Raw genomic sequence first — 18,221 nt, forward strand, 5'->3', positions numbered from 1 at the left:
TTTTAGTCATATTTTCTTCCGATGAATCCCCTTTCACTCGTCGATGTGCAGTTCTAAAGCGCTCCCATGCTTTTAAAGTCTCATCCGGAAGAGCTGATTCCACTAGAGGGTAAAGCATTGCAGCATATTTATCTTTCGTAACTCCTAAAGTCTCTAAAGCTCTCAGTTTGATTTCTAACTGATCGTACAGTTGTCGGAGTGAAATATTTTGTGACTTATTTTTTAATAACACAATAGATAGCAGATCCCGCACATAAATTTCGATGAGAAGCTCCTCTTTTCCGTAACGTAATTGTAGCTGTTTTACCGCCTTTTCATAGTTTTCGCCGCCAGGGGGGAAACTTTTAATCAGTTCATCAGCGGCTGAACCTTTCACCATGGCTTGAGCTAAATATGCATATTTGTCATGATTATCAAGGTTAGCGTCCTTGTCAATTTTTTAGAATTGTCCCCAGAAGCACAACCAGTTCTTGATATTTCCATCAAAAGTCGGTAAATTAATTTTCGGGTAGTGCAAAAAATTATTATGTACAGTACTTGCAGCTCCGATATCAGTAGACAACTCAGAATGTGCATTTTTTTCATTAATGAGATCACCTAACTCATTTTCCAAAATCCTCCACTTATCAATATAGCCTTCTGATCCATTGATTTCTTCTTCAATAATTTTCTCTGTCTCTTGGGAAGCAAATAGAAGTTCCCTAAATTCATATTCACTCGCCAACATTAGCTTCGCTTTATCTTCTATAACTTTTAATTTCGAAATTTTATCTTCGGAAGATAACTTTGCTTTAGTTTTATAAAAGTCATTGCTGGCAATCATAAACAGTCTCCTATATTGTTTTTGAGAAGCTTTTACTTTCTCCATTACAAAATATTAATAAGCTCAATAATTATATAACTCACTCGTATCGCAATATAGATGGTCCTTTCGTACGGATGCCAGATGTTGGGAACCGATCAAAAAAACTCTTACTCGGGATCGATATTCCTGAAACTCAATCAAGAACTCATGTGCAATTTAAACGCAGTACTTTAATACACATTAATAAAACATTTGCAGGTAAAACCCATCTATATTTACGACATACATAATGAACTTGCTAAAACTGAACTAAAATCTTTGTTCCATCAATTTTATGAGGAAAAATCGTCTGTTTCCAAGTGCAGAGATAAAAGGTTAAACACGGCCAAGGCCTTACACAATTACTAATATAATATCACTAGTACATAAATTATTTGCAGTCCATTTTCTACAACTTCTAAAAGCTATGGAATATGGCCTCCTAATTCAGAGCAGATGGCCACGGTAGACTATCTCTTTCCAATTCAAAGTTCCATTCTTATTAAATAACACAAGAAAAGCGCATTTACTTTGAATAGAAGTGAGGGGAGGGCAAGTATTGTGGGCGCCGAAGTAGTTTCAAAATGATAGGTAAACACAGAGCTGCCAACTTTTGAAAACCTAAATTCGTTGCAGAGTTTTATGCGGAGGGGGGGGGGGGGGTAAAACAATACATATCATAACAAATGTAACAGACGTAATGAATAAGTTATGTCAGTAAAATCTAGAAAGAACCCAACCCCCCCCTATTTTCAAAACCAAACTGATAAATTTAGGTGGAGGGGGGGGGGGATAATTATTGAGATTTTTTGAAAGTTGTTTTTAGAACTAGGTTACTAAGTTTTGTGACAATTTTTAAACAACTTGTTTTCCACTTGGTGTCAAACTAGAGTTTGTTTATTTTTTGTGTACGTTTCGAATTTGTGCGTTCCAAATAAGCTTCTTTTGTAACACGAATAAATAAAAAGAAAAGGCACCCGAGCATCAAAATAGGCGAAGACAAAGTGGAAGGAATGAATCCCTGGAACAGACTAATTGTTTTTTTGCATGATTTTTTAATTTTATTTTATGTGTAATATTGTTTGCTCTACTTTTGTTTTTTAGAAAGAAAAACCTGCACATGGAGGGAGGGAACTAAAATTCTAAAAACGTTCTGACAAGCAGAGCTGAAAATGTTAGGTGTGTGTGGGGGGGGGGGAGTGGCAAATGAGGAATATCGGCAAAAATTACGAGGATATACTGTATTACAGAATATCTGACAGTACCGTAAAATCCCGAAAGTCCCCCCCCCCTCCTATTTTCAAAACAAAACTTGTCAATTTCAGGCAGGGAGGTTATAATCGAGATTTTTCTGAAAAATTAGCCAAAATAATTGTTTTTAGTAGTATTAATTTTAGAGTATAGAAAAGAAATAATAAGTAAATAAGAGTTAATATTAATGAAGAGAGAGTAATTAATTAATAAACCTGTAATAATTTTCTTAATAAATTGCATGAGGGCGCCTTTTTTTTTTCGGAAGAAAGGATTTAGCACCTTAAGTTGGCAAAACCCCTATAATTTATCGCTTGAAAATTCATTATGTACTGAATGTAATAAGGTTACAGTAAAAGAAGCAAAATCTTAATGTTCTTGTTTCAGAATAGATGAAAATCGCAATCACGGCCGCACATTCGTTATGAAGATCGTAATTACGAAAACTGAGCTTTACAAAGTTCGCGAAGGCAAGCATAGACAAATCTCTTACTCGATTTAGTAAAATTTACATTTCTGATAATTCTAAACTCATTCAATTACATTATTTCTCCTTTTAAAAAGGTTAAGTTTCGCGCTACTTTTTAAGCAACACGTTTCCAAAATGGCATCACGTTTTCAAAATGGCGCTGTTTTGAAGATCATTCAGTTTCACAAGTCAGAACAAAAATGCTCCTTCCAAAATTAATAAAAAGCAGTACAATCGTATAAATTTCTTTTGTAATACATATGAACAAAAAAAAAAAAAGGTGCCCTTGCATCAAAAGGAGTCTAGACATTTTGGAAGGAATAAACCATGGGGACATTTTTTTTTCTTTTTTGTTTAAATCATTGTGTTTTCTTTCTTTTCTTTTCTTTTTTTTTATAGAAAAGCAAAGCTGCACATGGAGGGGGAACTAAACCTTTGTAAATGCTTTCTAAATAAAGCAGAAAATGTTATCCTTCTTTTTTTAAAGGGCAAAAAAAGGGCAAGCAAATGAAGATGATCGGAAAATTTTCAGGTAAAGGGAGGGGGGGAGGTATATTCAGGATTTTCAAGTGATTTCACTTTCCACAAAAAAGGGGGGGGGGGTGCTATAATCGATAGGAGGGTTACTTTCAGGATTTTACGGTATGTATAACAGTGATTTTACTTTTTATTAAAAAGGGGGGGGGAGGGTATAATCAATTGAATGGTTATTTTCAGGATTTCATAATAAATTTACGTTAGGACAAGTTCCAGTTAATTTTTAATTATTTTATCATTTAGTATGATAAATTATTTTTGTTTATTTTTAGGCAAAAATTTGGATTATTAATTAGCACAAAAGCATTATTAACTAAATGATTACTAATGTTGAAATTATCTGTATTGATAGAAATTTTTTTAGGATTATAAAAAAAGAAGAACATTGTAATTTTGGAAGTGTTTTCGCAGCGTCGTAGTTAAATGCTGTAGTTCGTAGAAACTACGATTTTTTTCGTAGCAGTTGACTGCTCTGGGTAAACACTAAGTTGATGTTAGTAATGCATTGCAGAAAAGCAAGTATATTTTCTGTTTTACCATTAATTTATACCATTTATTATAGCGTCATTGTATGTCAATAATCAGAAATTAAAATTACTGAATTTTAAATATTCTGATTAATTCCTTTACTGTGTATGAAAACTTTCTTTTCAATATTTATTTTGAAATGACATAGGAGGAGTGAAGGCCTGTTTGGCTGGTCTTGATAATTTTAGTGCTATTAATATTTTTTTGTTTTAATTAATGACCAACAAATAACTCCTAATAGTCTCACAAATCCTACCCACATGATCATGTGATAAAATCACATGATACAGTTATATTGAACAAATTTTAATGTTATTTTGGTCGTGCTGAGTGGAGTAACAACTTCCATGGATAGGAGATGAAAAATAAATTTAAATTATTTACAGGCTGCTGTTATAAATGTGTTGTTGATTTTTTTTGTCAAATTTGGAATTCATTATTTGGTATTTTTAGACAGCTTGCATTTTTTACATAATGATCCTGAACTCAAAGAAAATTATCAAGAAAACCCGAATTTTGTTTGAATGTAACAAAAACAGTTAACTTCGTTACTGGAACACCCGGATTTCATGACACTCCACAGGTCACTTTTTTAAAGTCCCGGAACTTACTGCATATAATCTTAATGTTAAGTGACTGATTTTAAGACTTTTATATTGAAACCCTGGTTAATTCCACACTCTGAGCTGTTCAGGCAGGATCAGTTTTTTCTTTACATTTGAAATATTTTCAGTAAAATGGTGAAAACATCTGAAAGAAGTTATTGTAGAAATTTCTGACACGCGATAACAGATCTGTGCTTTTATAACCAATGGATGCCACCTCAAGTATTTGGATGTCTGGTTGCCTATATATATAGGTTTTAAACATCATAGATTTTAGCCTTCAGCATGAGAGGTAATAGAAAGGAATGCAAAGCAGATGGATTTAAAAACTGGGCTGGCAAAGTTGCAGAAGAGAAAGACCATAGCTACCTTCAGTTGTAGGTGGTCATTGCAGCTTTTCCCATGAGAGAAAGATATAAGAGGTAACCCTCATAAGATTGACAAAGAACACACAATGTTAGAGTATCAAAAAGACTATGAAAGCAATTTCTTCTGTGAAAGATAGGGATTAGCTATCAGAATCTAATCAGATTGTGGCCCAACAATTTCATAGAAAGTGGAAGTGTTAAAATTCTGCAAACCTTTACTGAAAAGTATTTTAGAAGGATTAAAAAAAAAGTATTTGTTTTCTAACCTTTTCTTCCAATAATTCAGTACAACAGTAGTTAAATCTCATTAAAAACATCAAATTATTAATGAATTAGTTAGATCTGTAATTTTATTATAAACTAATCTTTAATTACAATTTTCAAAACAATTTCAGTTAAGACATTGCTCTGGCTATGGCCGGGGACAAGAGGGGGCAAATGCATAGGGGCCCGGGACTCACTGAGGCCAACAAAATTAAAAACATTCCAGTGCTTAAAATGTACATTTGTTGTTAAAAATTTGAATGAAAGATTAAGTTCAAATGCTTTACAGCTGCTCTTTTTATGCACGTGACAGGCTTAATGTTTAGAGAATGTTTAGTTTAGCTTCATATTCTAAACCAATTATAAACACTGAGTGTGGTGGAATTTTGAACTGCGGTGCCTGCCTGGCACTGGTCTCTCATGGAGCCTGTGCCACATAGGGCGCGGTAGCAGTGACTCACAACCTTCTCATCCACCCCTTCCCCACCACAGGTTTCAACCTGACTGAACAGGAAACAACATGATACTAAGCCTATGTTTCTTTCAAGCACACACTCAGTGCTGTTTTTATGTTCTTGTCTGGATTGGGTTTGTACATTTCTGTATTGTTTTTAGAAGTTTAATTTAGCTGATAACTTTTATTAACTAATTTTTCTAGTTTTTTATTGCGAGGGGCCCAGACTTCTTAATTGCACAGGGGCCGGAGAATCCTGTCGCCGAGCCTGGTTATGACAACACTTTGTCCAATGACCCAAAGATAACATAAAGAAGGTTTGACTGTAATTGTTATCTGAAATAATAAATTACAAATCTGTACTACAGCATGGCCTATCACTCTGGGGAGTGAAGGCGGCATACAACCGAAAGCGCATAATGAGGACCAAAAAAAGAAAAGTTTAAAATATTAACTTAAGAACATGAGTTTATTGAAAAGTCCGATAAGCGTTGTCTATTCATAGTATCTAGGACTGAATTAAAATTATTTACAGTTGTTCCGATCAAGGAATAGAAATGCACATGATTATATTAATTCTTACTTGCAAAACACTTTAAATCAGGGTTCTACTATATATATAACATGAGATTCTTGGCTGACATTTCTTTAAAAAGAAGCATTTGTATTTTATTTATTCATTTGTGTTTGCATATATGTATCTATTAAAATATTCTGCAAAATTATCAGAAATTAAATATTTTATATATTGCTCTTTTCCCAATTGCAGGCTGTAAGATTAGTACCATAAAGGACTGATTATCATGCAGTCTTCTAGAATTTCCAGATCAAAGAAAACAGAAGAAAATAATGGTAGAAAATTTATATCATATTTGAATTTGATTTGAATCATGTGTAGCAATTTAGTTAATTATATTCTAATTTTGCCTTCTTTACATACATTGTATTTTGGAATTCTCATTCAATGCAGGATACAGGTGCAAAATTTCAGCACATATTAGCATCAGCAAAAAGCTGCAGAAGATCTTGATCCTACAAAGGATGATGGTTGGTTGTGAAATTTATGGAAAAAAAAATTTTCCTTCTCGTGTTTTCATTGCTTTCAGATAATCAGATCCTTTATCAGCTGCTTCTTAAAACCGTCTTGTCATCACTCTGAAACAGTGATTCCTGCTACAGGGATATATGACCCATATGGTAAATTTTGAACACACTTGGCATGAAATAATACAAAAGCTTTAACCAACTGATATCAGGGTTGCCAACTGCTGCACAAAAATAGTGAAACTCTGCAGTTCCGCAAAGAAGTTATTTTGCTCTGCATTACTGTTTGGTAATAATTCTGACCAGGCTTACCAAAGATTTTGATGAAATTAAATTTAGTTTTATTATATTTTGCTAGTTTATGATGACAGGCATGTAGATATGGGAAATGAAAGATGTTTATACTTTGAGCATAATATAGTGTTTAAAACTATTTTATTAATTTAAAAATAATTATTTTTATACTAGTGCTTTAAACAATTATCAAAGCTCTAAAACAATTTCTGATAAGAGATGTTGGAACTAATATCTTAAACCCCACCCTTGGCGACTTTTTCCTGTTGGCGCCAAGAAAGCGTCGCCAAGAAAACGATGTATGATGACATTTGTCATACATCGTTCTTAGCGATGCTTTTTTAGTGCCAACAGGAAAAATTCAGATAAAAAAACATGATCAAAGCACTTCAGAACACAATATATATGGGGCATTCCACGGTATTTTTGACATTATGTAGAGTCCGTAATGTGACCTTTTTTTGCCATAACTTTTTAATTTACCGTTTGATTTGCAAATTATTTTAATTTGAGCTGGTGTGTTGGTAGGAAAAGATCAAAATAAAATAATATGCTAATCAAACAGTAAATTAAGAAGTTATGGCAAAAAAGGTCACGTTACGGACTCTACATAAATGTCAAAAATACCTTGGAATGCCCCATATAAAAACAACATAGAACCACAACAAAAAACATCACGAATATACGCTTCAAAAATATCAGTTTTTGTACACAAAGAAAAATTACTAGAAAGTATTTAAAGTGCTTAAATTAATGAAATTACTGTAACAGCTTACCAATGAAATATGTACCAATAGAAACAAAAGCTATTTTCCAACATGCATTTCATCAAACAAAAACTTCTCATACTCTGCTAAAAAAGAGCAAAGCGATTCAAATTGTGATGTTTAAAGTGAAAAACATCCCCAAAATCAATAACTATTTCAGTCAAAAAAACGCCTAGTTACTCAAATTTCGATGTATGAAAAGTAGAAATGTCTCAACAGAACAACCAAACATAAACAATATAAAAATATCATTCATTAATTTGCCATCCAGACATGCTTTCAAAATACCTATTATATTTTACATAAAATAACACCTTCATATTTTTATAAAATGCTAGAGTCAAGTTATTTTCATATATTCAGTACCTAAAGGAGGCACATTTATAGAATGTCTAAATAATTCGTGGCATCGATAAGAATTAACTTTTAGAATAAAATAACTGTACTATTTTTGCATAATTAATTTACATACAGTAAAAATAAAGTTAAAAACTAAAGAAACCCTCAAGATTTTGTAAACACAAAGAATTTTGGAAGTGAAAGTTTTTTTTTTAATTCTAGAAGAAAGAACTTACCTTTTTATGGTATAAATCCTCACACTCATTCTGAAACAAAATGACAATGGCACCTAACAGATACACACCAAGTTGAAGTTTACTTTTAATTAATGTTCAAGTTTGAAGAAACTGGTTTTTTCTAATATTTATTCATCAAAACACAACTACTGAATTTAAACTAACAAAATAAGCTTTCCTGTAAGGTATATTGCACGAAAAAACAATCTCCTGCCTGAAACCGATAGCAAGTGAACAAGTTAGAACAGATCTAAGATTGCCTTCCGGTTGTCAAACACAGGTTAGTTTCGCCAGGGATGCCATGCTTAAAAAATTATTGCCTCATTGACGAGAAAAATATTTAAATTTTGTGCAAAAAATCGGATGTCACCAAATCAGGGTGTATATCACATCTGTACTGAGGTGTTTTTTTTAAATGTAAAATACCAAGCTTCCCCGCAAAATTTCAAAATTCTCCTCAAAATCACCACAGATGCTCCTCAAATAGTTTCTGCAAGGTTGGCAACCCTGTGATATTGATTTTTTTTTTCTTTTTGCCACTTCAAATAGTTTTACATAGTTTTTAAATCGCTCATCAACATTTTATTTTGAAAAAACTAATGACCTGAGATTATGTAAAAAAGATCAAAGTAAAGTCTCATATTTTTGGTTGCTTGTTTTGCTAAATAGCTTCGTACCTGAAGCTTTTCTTAAATTCCTTGTAAAAAGAAGACAAATAATGAAAAAAAAAAATTTTTTTTGCTTGGAAAAAGAAGTTTTTTTGTAAGGAAACATGCACCAGGGTTCGTACTTCCTTAAAAAACCCTTAAGAAACCCTTAATTTCATCAAGCAAAATTAAGGTTCCTAAAAAACCCTTAAAAAGTCCTTAATTTTCTGAAAATTTCCTTAATATTCTAAACACTGTATGAAATTTGATTCCCTTTTTCTTTTTTTTCTTTTTTACCCCTTCAAATCTTTATCCTCCGCGATATCTGCCGAAAACGTATGTTTTGCAGACATACCAACCACGTTAAACACGTGCTTCGCCGAAAATTGCTTGGCTTGTTTGAGATTGCAATCTTTTTGCATCCTGCAAATATTTCAATCTTTTCAAATGTTGGAAGGTTTTTTTACCATATTCTACTTTTATCTGTTTATTTTTTTCATCATTTCGATAATATTTTTATTTCTTAAATTTATTTTAGAAAAAATGCAAAAGACTATCGAAAAATGTGGTCCTACTCCCAGTCTCTGATTGTATTTAAACTTGTCATGGTTACTCTTTTTATGTATTTAAAAAAGCTTTCAATATATTTATGGTGAATCTCGAATGGTTTTGGTTAGGCTTTACAGCCTGTAAAATTTTTTGGAATTTCAGGATTAATAAAGCAACTTCAGTTTTTTTTTTTAAAGTCCTGAAATAATATTATGAAGTTTTTAAACCAAATTATGAGTTCCAATGCAAGGGAAAAGGATAATCAATTATATATGTATATATATAAATATATATATATATATATATATATATATATATATATATATATATATATATATATATATATATACATATATTTTCAAATGTTTTTTTGCAAAAGAAATATCCCCCCCCCCCCCATATATATATATATATATATGAAAAACATTGATATTAGTGAGTGATACAGACCAGAACTCTGGCTCCATCAACCCCTTTATTCAAGGACTTAGGAGTTAGAAATTGCTCTCTCTCTTTCAAAATTTTAACTTTATAAAGAAATAAATTTACTTGCGAGAAATAGTACGATATAGCAAATTTGTTCAAAATAGGATTTTAGTAACAATAACAGATCAAAAGCAATAATAACAAAACACTAGTTTAAATATCTTGAAGAAAAGAGATTTTAGTTATTTTCCTTCAATTTGCTTCTCACTCCAATCATGTATGCTAAAAAATAATGTTTTAATATACAACTCATTTTCTACAGCCAGCCCCATTTTCCTAATCTTTTTATATGACTGAAATTTGAGAATTAAATGCTATGTTTTGAGAACAATATGTGCCATCTATTGTATTAATTACTACCCAATCATTTCAATTAATAGGGAAAAACTTTCTTATTATGTTTGAAACTGGTTAATTTGCCATTTTTTGTTGAATTTTGAAATGTCATGGACTCAAAGGGCTATTTTGATCTCATCTCTTTTCTGCTTGATTTTAAGAACTCTTTTTTTTTTGTAGGAGGGGGGGGGTCCTCCTTTTTGCTCTTTGATCACTCTCATCCCTATGATGTGAAATTTCAAAATTTTATTCACTGATAATAAGACATCTCAGTCGATTACGCCTCTCCCCGCTTTTTGGAAACTGATGCATTTGTGCATGTATATAAATATATATATATATATATATATATATATATTTATATATATATAATATGTATAATGTACTTTGCACCCCCCCCCCCCCCCCGGAAAACTTTTAAGTGGTATAAAAGCTATCTAATCATTTCCCCGCTAAGTCTTTTTTTGATAGTCCTTAAAAAGTCCTTAATTTTTACTTTTAAAAATGAGTATGAACCCTGTGCACTTATTGTTATTACCATTTTGCAGTTTGCTCTTTCAAGCTTTATTTTGCTACGATTTCTGACTTAGTTTCTAAATGATATAGAAGGGCTAGACATAGCATAAATTAAAGATATGAAGGAAAAAAGGATATGTATTGTTGCAACATTGTACAAGTTGCATCATTTGCAAATATTTATATGTTTACGAATTTCTTGAGAAATAAGGACCAATTGCTCTGTAACTTTTGTCACATAAAATGTATGCTTCAGCTGACAAGTTTCAATAAAAATTATATCACCAACATATTTAGAAGACCAGCAAAATTTGGAAAAAAACCAAAAGTTTTTTGATCAACCTTCATTATAAAAAGCATGGAATAAGCTCAAAATTTCAGCAATTAGTTTACTTGAATACCATGTACAATAATTGTATTGATTGTCACTTATATTCACGAAACTGTAAGCATGTCTTTCAAGAATATGAATTTTGTTTGCATGTTTTTGGCTCAGAAAATAGTTTTACTTCCTGGCTTACCATAGTTTCAGAAAACTTTTCAGCATGCATATGAGAATCATTGTACTAAAATTTAAAACAATTTTATTCAACATGAACATTTAAAGCAATTAATTTCGTACTACGCATGCACAAAAGCTAGCAATTTATAACTTAAAATTTCATAGCCATTGACATCTTACAAAAAGAAATTGAATATCATAAAAACTTCAGTGACATAATGAGCTGTATTTCAATTATTCTCAAAGATAGAGGTAAACTAATTCCTGAAATTTGCAACTTATTCCATGCTCTTTATGATGAAGGATGATCAAAAAACACTTTTTTTTTTTTTTTTTTAAATTTGTTTCTGGTTCCTTAATGCATGGGTGATATAATTTTTATTGAAACTTGTTAGCTCAAGCATACCTTTTATGTGACAAAAGGTACAGAGCAATTGGTCCCTTATTTCTCAGGAAATTTGTAAACATATAAATTTTTGCAAATGGTGCAGTTTGTGTGTATAATATATCAGTATCAAGGGGTGACATACATTAGATGTTATTTGGAGAACTAACAACACTGGTAAACAAAGGTTTTGTTACATGAAACATTTATAGTGTTCCTACAGTAACTTTTGATGCTGATTTCAAATATCCACTTATAATTTTTCCATCACCCACAGTTTCTGTGTATTTATAGGTTTTAAGTTATTTTTTTTTCCCATGTCTTTCTATATGATGTAATGATAAAAACTAGTAGACTGTAACAAAGTCGTAACTAACAATTAAAATCTAGTCATAAAGATAAGAAATGTGGAGGTAGACAGTCAGGTTTGCTGTTACTGCAGTGGTAACATGGTAGTGAGTCTTAATGGCATTCCATTTTCGTGATATAGGCTGCCTGAATAGGACATTGTCTGTAATTTTATATTTGAATGACTCTGTAATGGGTATGTTTATATTTTAATATCAAACAGATGAAACTTTGTATTAACTCTTTCGAAACTAGTTTAAAAGTTATACTGTTGCATGATTGAAACACGTTGGTTTCGGTATCACTAGATTATTCAGTCAAAATGAAGGAAACACATGGAGATTTGTAAATCTTTTTTAGATAAAATTTAGTACAACACACACCATGTTACAATTATTTCTGGCCTAAAATTAAATTAAACATTTTATTAACTGCTAAATTTTATGTTTTTCCTATACGAATGGCAGTCTTGCATAATATAGACAAACGCACAAACGGAGTTTGCAGAAAATTCTTGGCTCTACAGAATTTTTTTTAAAAACTACTTAGGTTATTTTTAAAAAGAAGAAAAGAAAAAGAAATTTTAAATAAAATCGCACATTTTATTTCTGTTTCTTCCAAATCTTATGCAAATTTATCAAAAAATGATTTCTTCTTAAAATTTATTTGTACGCTAATTACTTAATGACAAAGGAGTAAACGGACACAAAAGGAGACTACTTCTACTATGACTGACTGTATGGATTTTTATTTTACACAGCTTGAATCGCTTTCAAAAATTGAAATTTCAAAAACTTTGTTGAGACCTTGTAACACTGGTGCTGAATTTGAATACTTAAAACCAGAATTTCTAGGTATTATTAAAGTTTTGCTAGAAAAAGCATTTTTGGAGAGGCCCCCCCCACTGTCCAAGTGAATAAATTTTTGCTGATTAATGCTAGACGCTTAAAAGGGATGTTCCTGATGCCAAATATAGAAAGAAAAGAACAATAACTAAGTTTTTCATCTTTATTTTAGTATTAGTCATGCATGTGAATATGTGCATTTCTTTCAAACTTCTGTCTAGTGTTACAAAAAAATCTGTGGGCAATGGAGAAAAACTGTTTGTATATTCGAATTCAACTCATCATTTTACATTAACATCAAGTATTGTTTTCCATGTAACAGAAAAAGAGTTTTGTAGAAGTTTTTGTAGACTAGTGTAACTGTTGAAATTCGTTTTCATGTAATTTTGTCTTGACGCATAAATTCTTTGATACTATACTATTTTTTTCATTGAGGAGAACTTCCTATATATTTTGTCATTCATTTAATTGTAAAAGTTAGTTTCTTGTGAATTTAAAATGACATGGGATTAGCTCTTAAAAGGTGTGTTATGCCTTTTTATAGTCTTATATATATTTTTTTTAGAACCAAGTATTGGCCGCAGTAAAAGATTTGAAGAAGCTTGTGAATTGATGAGAAAAAATGCTGCCAAGTTTCTACAAGAAGACTTAGCAAGTGAATCATCTTCTGAAGAAGACCTTGATGATTCAACTATTCTGGAGAAAACTTTGTCACAATATTCAAGTAACTATTGTAATTTAGTGCTTTTATTGTTTCCATTGTTCTTGAAATGAACAGCAAATATTAATACATTTTTTAAAAATTTCCTTTGACCATATATAATTTAATGCTCTTCTGTTTCTGGTTTCCTATCTCATTTCTGTTTTGCTAGTTGTAGATTGTTTCTTTTGCACTGTGGATTTGGTAATTTTGCTTGGGTTTCATAACTTTTATTAGTTATTCAATTACTCTGAATGATTGTTTGGATAAAACTAGTTTTGCTTTTTCAAAGGCCAAAAATCCAGTAACCTATGGCTCTAGAAATAATAATTCTTGATATACTTTAAAATTTCTTGATGAAACTTTATAGCTTGCTCTCTTTCTGTATAAAAAAAATAGGGTTAGCCAACATTTGAATACAATATGTTACCTGCAAAAATTAAATAATAATGATGGTAGTCAAAATAAATGGAAGGGAAAATACTAAAGGAATTTCAGTTTTAAGCATGACATAAGGTAATGCACTAGTAGTGGCCACAGTTAAGCATATTTTATGTCTTTTTTAAACTATGGGTCTACAATATTAATTCCAATTTTTTAACTCAATGAACGTATTATAGTCCAACTATTCCTGAATCGTCCCATTTTCTAAAAATACCAAAATTTCAATTTTTTATCCATTTTTTTCCCAAACTTCAAATTTGATCCAATAGTGGCCACTCCAAAATCTGAGATTTTCAGTAGTGGCCATCTGACATCCTTTCCTTAGAATTCACATTACTCACTTTAAATTTAAATAACTGATGGATAAAATTTATTCTATATGATAGTTAAATTAAGTACCAATATATTAATCACATTTTTATTGTACATTTCTTTCTTCAAAGTACATACGTACTTAGGATAAAATAAAAAGTTTTTAGTAGAAAATTTGTATTTGTATTTTTTGTACGCTAATATAAAAAATAAAGTAAAAGAAAATGAATGTACTTATATAAGTATTCTACATATGAAATTTGGTAAGTGTGAACTGAATAATTATTATCACTACGAAATCATCTTCTTTATCTTTACTAATAATAAAGCTGATAGTCAGTTCGGAGGATGTCTGTGCTGCACATAGTGCCTAGACTGTTCGGCCGATTTTCATGAAATTAGGCAAAGTTAGTTTGTAGCATGGGGGTGTGCACCTCAAAGCGATTTTTCGAAAATTCGATGTGGTTTTTTTCTATTTCAATTTTAAGAACAAAAATATCATACGATAGGTGAGTAAATTACGAAATTATCATAACGTGGAACCGTAACATGGGCGCAAGTCTATTGGCGAGATACGAAATTATCATATCGTGGAACCGTAACATGGGTACAAGCCAGTTGGCAAGAAAATTCACCATACATTATTAGTAAATATACAGTCGAACCAAAAGCCCTTTTAATTTTTCTATTACAGGCAAAGCCATGCAGGTACCACTAGTCATGGGGGGGGGGAGCATTGCTATGGGGGAAAGAAAGTTTTACTGAATTTAAAATTGAACCCCATAAAATCATACTATGTCATATAAAGATGATATCAGATGCAAAATTTTTTCATTATTACAAAAATTGTCCAAACTCTAGCTGATTTTTTAATATTTTAACTCTGATCTAGTTTTTACATTATTTCGAAAACATTGTATACAACAATAAGGAAATAAAAGTGTTAGAGTAATTTCTTTGATAATACAATCTAAGGTACATAATGTCTCTGTCTGTAGCTGCAATATCATTAATTAAAGTATGATTAATTAGCTCAAAAATAATTGTTCTTGTAGAAGAAACATCTGTAGAAATGTCAATTATAGGTCGAATAATGATGATTTGTTCGTGTTTCATTTTGTGTATTTCATCCTCTACAGGCCATATCCAATATAAGTTTGAATCTTTCTTAACTCTTCTCATATATTTTATCCTGTATGTATCAGTGCTTTCATCCAATTTGCTTATAACTTGGCCAACACTCCACTCTCCATCCCAAAGCGCAGCAACCATTTCATTCTCAGGCACATCTTGCAATGGCAGTGGGTCATCTAAAGATTCAGTATTTATAGCATATGTATTACATAATACAGCTCTAATATCATCAACAGTTGCAGTAACATCTTTAACTTTATAATCATATAGGACCCTTAAATTACTCATAATTGTGTCTTGACTTAATCCTCTTTGCTTGAAAAGTATGTGGTCTTGTTTTAGATTTCTGAAATCACTTTTAGCTATTTTTACCAGTAATTTCAAAACTTTACACTTTTCACCTTCATCTGTTACTTGCTTTATAATTTCCTCAATGTCTTCATAATTCGTTGGAATAATACCATATTTAATTCTAAACTGTTTTTTTATGCTAAGCAATTTTCTTTCCTGTATTATCTTCACCGTGTCAATGTCTGTATTATGCACACTGTTTGAAAGAATCTGTTTTTGAGATAAGTTCCAAGTTATTTTAAGTTCATCCGTTTCTTTTTTCATTTTTCTTAACTCTTTATTTCTCCATTGATGATCAAGAAACACGAAGTCATTTGAATGTGCAATTACTATTTTTTCTGAAACCCCAACAAATCCACATGCTCCAGAATGTTTTATGCGGTTGTCAACCTCTCCAAAAACTTTTTCCGTAGAGATATTATGGGTTGGTGCACTTTCAAGCAGGTGCTCTGGAATTTGCTGCTGCACAGGGAATTGGTGAGCGTTTGCATTACCAAACTCAAATGCACCACCTCGCTGTCTGGCAAATGCGACACCACAGGTATATAACATCTTCTGGCAATCCCTGTTTGTAAGATCTTCATCAGCTTCATCTAGCTCTTTCTGTATTGTTCCCATCCATTCTTCTGGATATACATCAACAGAAAATTTTTCTTTTAAGCTTTCTATGCCTGCCTTTCTTATTTGACAGACATTTGTAGGCGATTTAGGGAAAACATCCAGGAGAGTGATGTAATTAGTTCGTTTGTCAAGAACTAATTTCAAATATGGTTCTGTAAGGTGAATACCAATCAATGCTATAGGAAGTAAGAAAAATCTGAAGAAGTCGTTATGCATAAAAGAATACACTACGCAAGCCAGTTGATTTCAAACATTCATTTGATCTAAAAATGTACTAACATCATCCCAGTGATACAAAGCTACAGCAGCACATGCCGGTAGTCTACCAAATCTACGATCTTTTAGAGCAAAAGCCATATTGCTTTTTCCCTTTTTTTCAGTAAATTCTGTGAATTGAAAATACCTATTCCAAGGCTTTTGGGAATGCTCTGGACCTATTAATTTTAACAATTCATTAATGCCTTCAATCACAGCAACATATTGTGCCCCTTCAGATGAGATATAAGTTGTGTTACAAAGTATTTTGTCCTACTCAACTTCTCTCTCAATTGTACGAATAACCGATTTAATTGACTCATCCCAAGCAAGCACTGTGTGTACAACACAAAACAGTTGTCCTGGAATATATGTAATTCCAAAATGCTGCGATACTGCTTTAGCCAAACCTTCATTTTCACTGGCTAAATCAGACATTGTTGCTTTTATCTTTTGCCATAAATCTTGTTTTTCAGTTTTAGTGAGCACTGCAAGTCTTTAAAACTGATCAGGGGCCAATCCAGGATTTTTATCTTACTACCTATTTTTGTGAATATATTTAAAGGTCATCCATTTTTTGTAAATATATTTAATCGTCATCCTACTTTTGTGAATACATTTAATCATCATCCTATTTTAATGAACAATATTCACTGTTCTTTTTTTTAAACAGTAAAAGTTAAGCTACTTAATTTGAACAAAAAAATCATGCCATATTTATACTATTAATACGTAAAAGAACTTATGTTGTCAACAATAATTATAAATTATTAAAAATATGAAAAAAGACTAATACTCAACAAAAAGGATGTAGAATCAACATACCTGAGAAAATGTGAAGACTATTTTTCCTCCTTTCATAATTGCAAACAACTTTAAATTCTACTCAATAGAAATGTTCTAGTTTGTTCTTGTTTTTTTTTCCAATTTTGCACAACTGAATAGCTTGGAAAGGACTGTACAATTCAAACGAGATAATTGAAAGAATAAAAATGTAGGTAAAATTAATCCAAACTCTCATTGAAATGCCCCAAAATGAGTCCTTCTCAAATTAAAAAAAAAAACATCCACAAAAGGGCCATTCTATGGTGCAGAAGGCAAATAAGTTCAAGAGCTATTTAAATGAGTTGGATAAAAAAATTGGTTCATAAGGGCATGGAACTAGATTTTTTTCATTCCTTTTTAACGGTTTTGCCTTATTTTTTTAATTCAAATGATAAATAAAATTAATGTATGAAAAAATTAATCATGATAAAACTGAGAGATCAATTTTTTAATCTGTCAACAGTCAAGCTAAAAATAATCAGACTTGTAGCAATTTAAAAAAAAAAAAGAAAAAACTTCTCACATGCACAATTTTTCAAGCCATGAACAATTAATTTTATTCAAAAGAGTATCAAATCAGCAAAGTTCTGCAAATTTATTACTATGGTATGGCTTAAAAAGAATGGAAAAAAAGAAAAACTTTAAATAATAATCCTGCGATTTTCAGAACATTTAAAAATATTAAGTATCAGAGCAGTTTGCTCATGAGTTAATTTTTCTGGACCATTCAGTATGATATTCAAATGCCAGTTTAATGATTTTTGCGAAAGACTACTCCTTTGTTTTGTGCATATCAAATTCATTCTTGAAAACAATCTTTCTACACATGCTGTAGAAGAGGGAATGATCACACATAGGGTTAGCAACTTCATCATATTTGGAAATTCGTCCCAAATAGTTGATTTTTTCTCCAAAATAGATAATAAATCTGAAGGTGTCATTTTTTTCCCAAGGATTAGATTTGC

General features: G+C 31.2%; 1 protein-coding gene across 2 annotated transcripts in view; it reads left to right on the forward strand.

The window, feature by feature from the left end:
• The window catches only part of LOC129218643 (NF-X1-type zinc finger protein NFXL1-like), a 168,312-nt gene that overhangs the window by 9,922 nt on the left and 140,169 nt on the right, over positions 1–18,221 (forward strand). For both annotated transcript variants that reach the window (XM_054852960.1, XM_054852958.1), the window contains exons 2-3: positions 6,090–6,172; positions 13,180–13,338. In XM_054852960.1, coding sequence (XP_054708935.1) covers positions 6,124–6,172; positions 13,180–13,338 — 208 coding nt within the window. In that variant the 5' untranslated portion in view covers positions 6,090–6,123. The remainder of the gene's footprint in view (positions 1–6,089; positions 6,173–13,179; positions 13,339–18,221) is intronic.

Source organism: Uloborus diversus, chromosome 3 (assembly GCF_026930045.1).
Source record: "Uloborus diversus isolate 005 chromosome 3, Udiv.v.3.1, whole genome shotgun sequence".
Lineage (NCBI taxonomy): Eukaryota > Metazoa > Arthropoda > Arachnida > Araneae > Uloboridae > Uloborus > Uloborus diversus.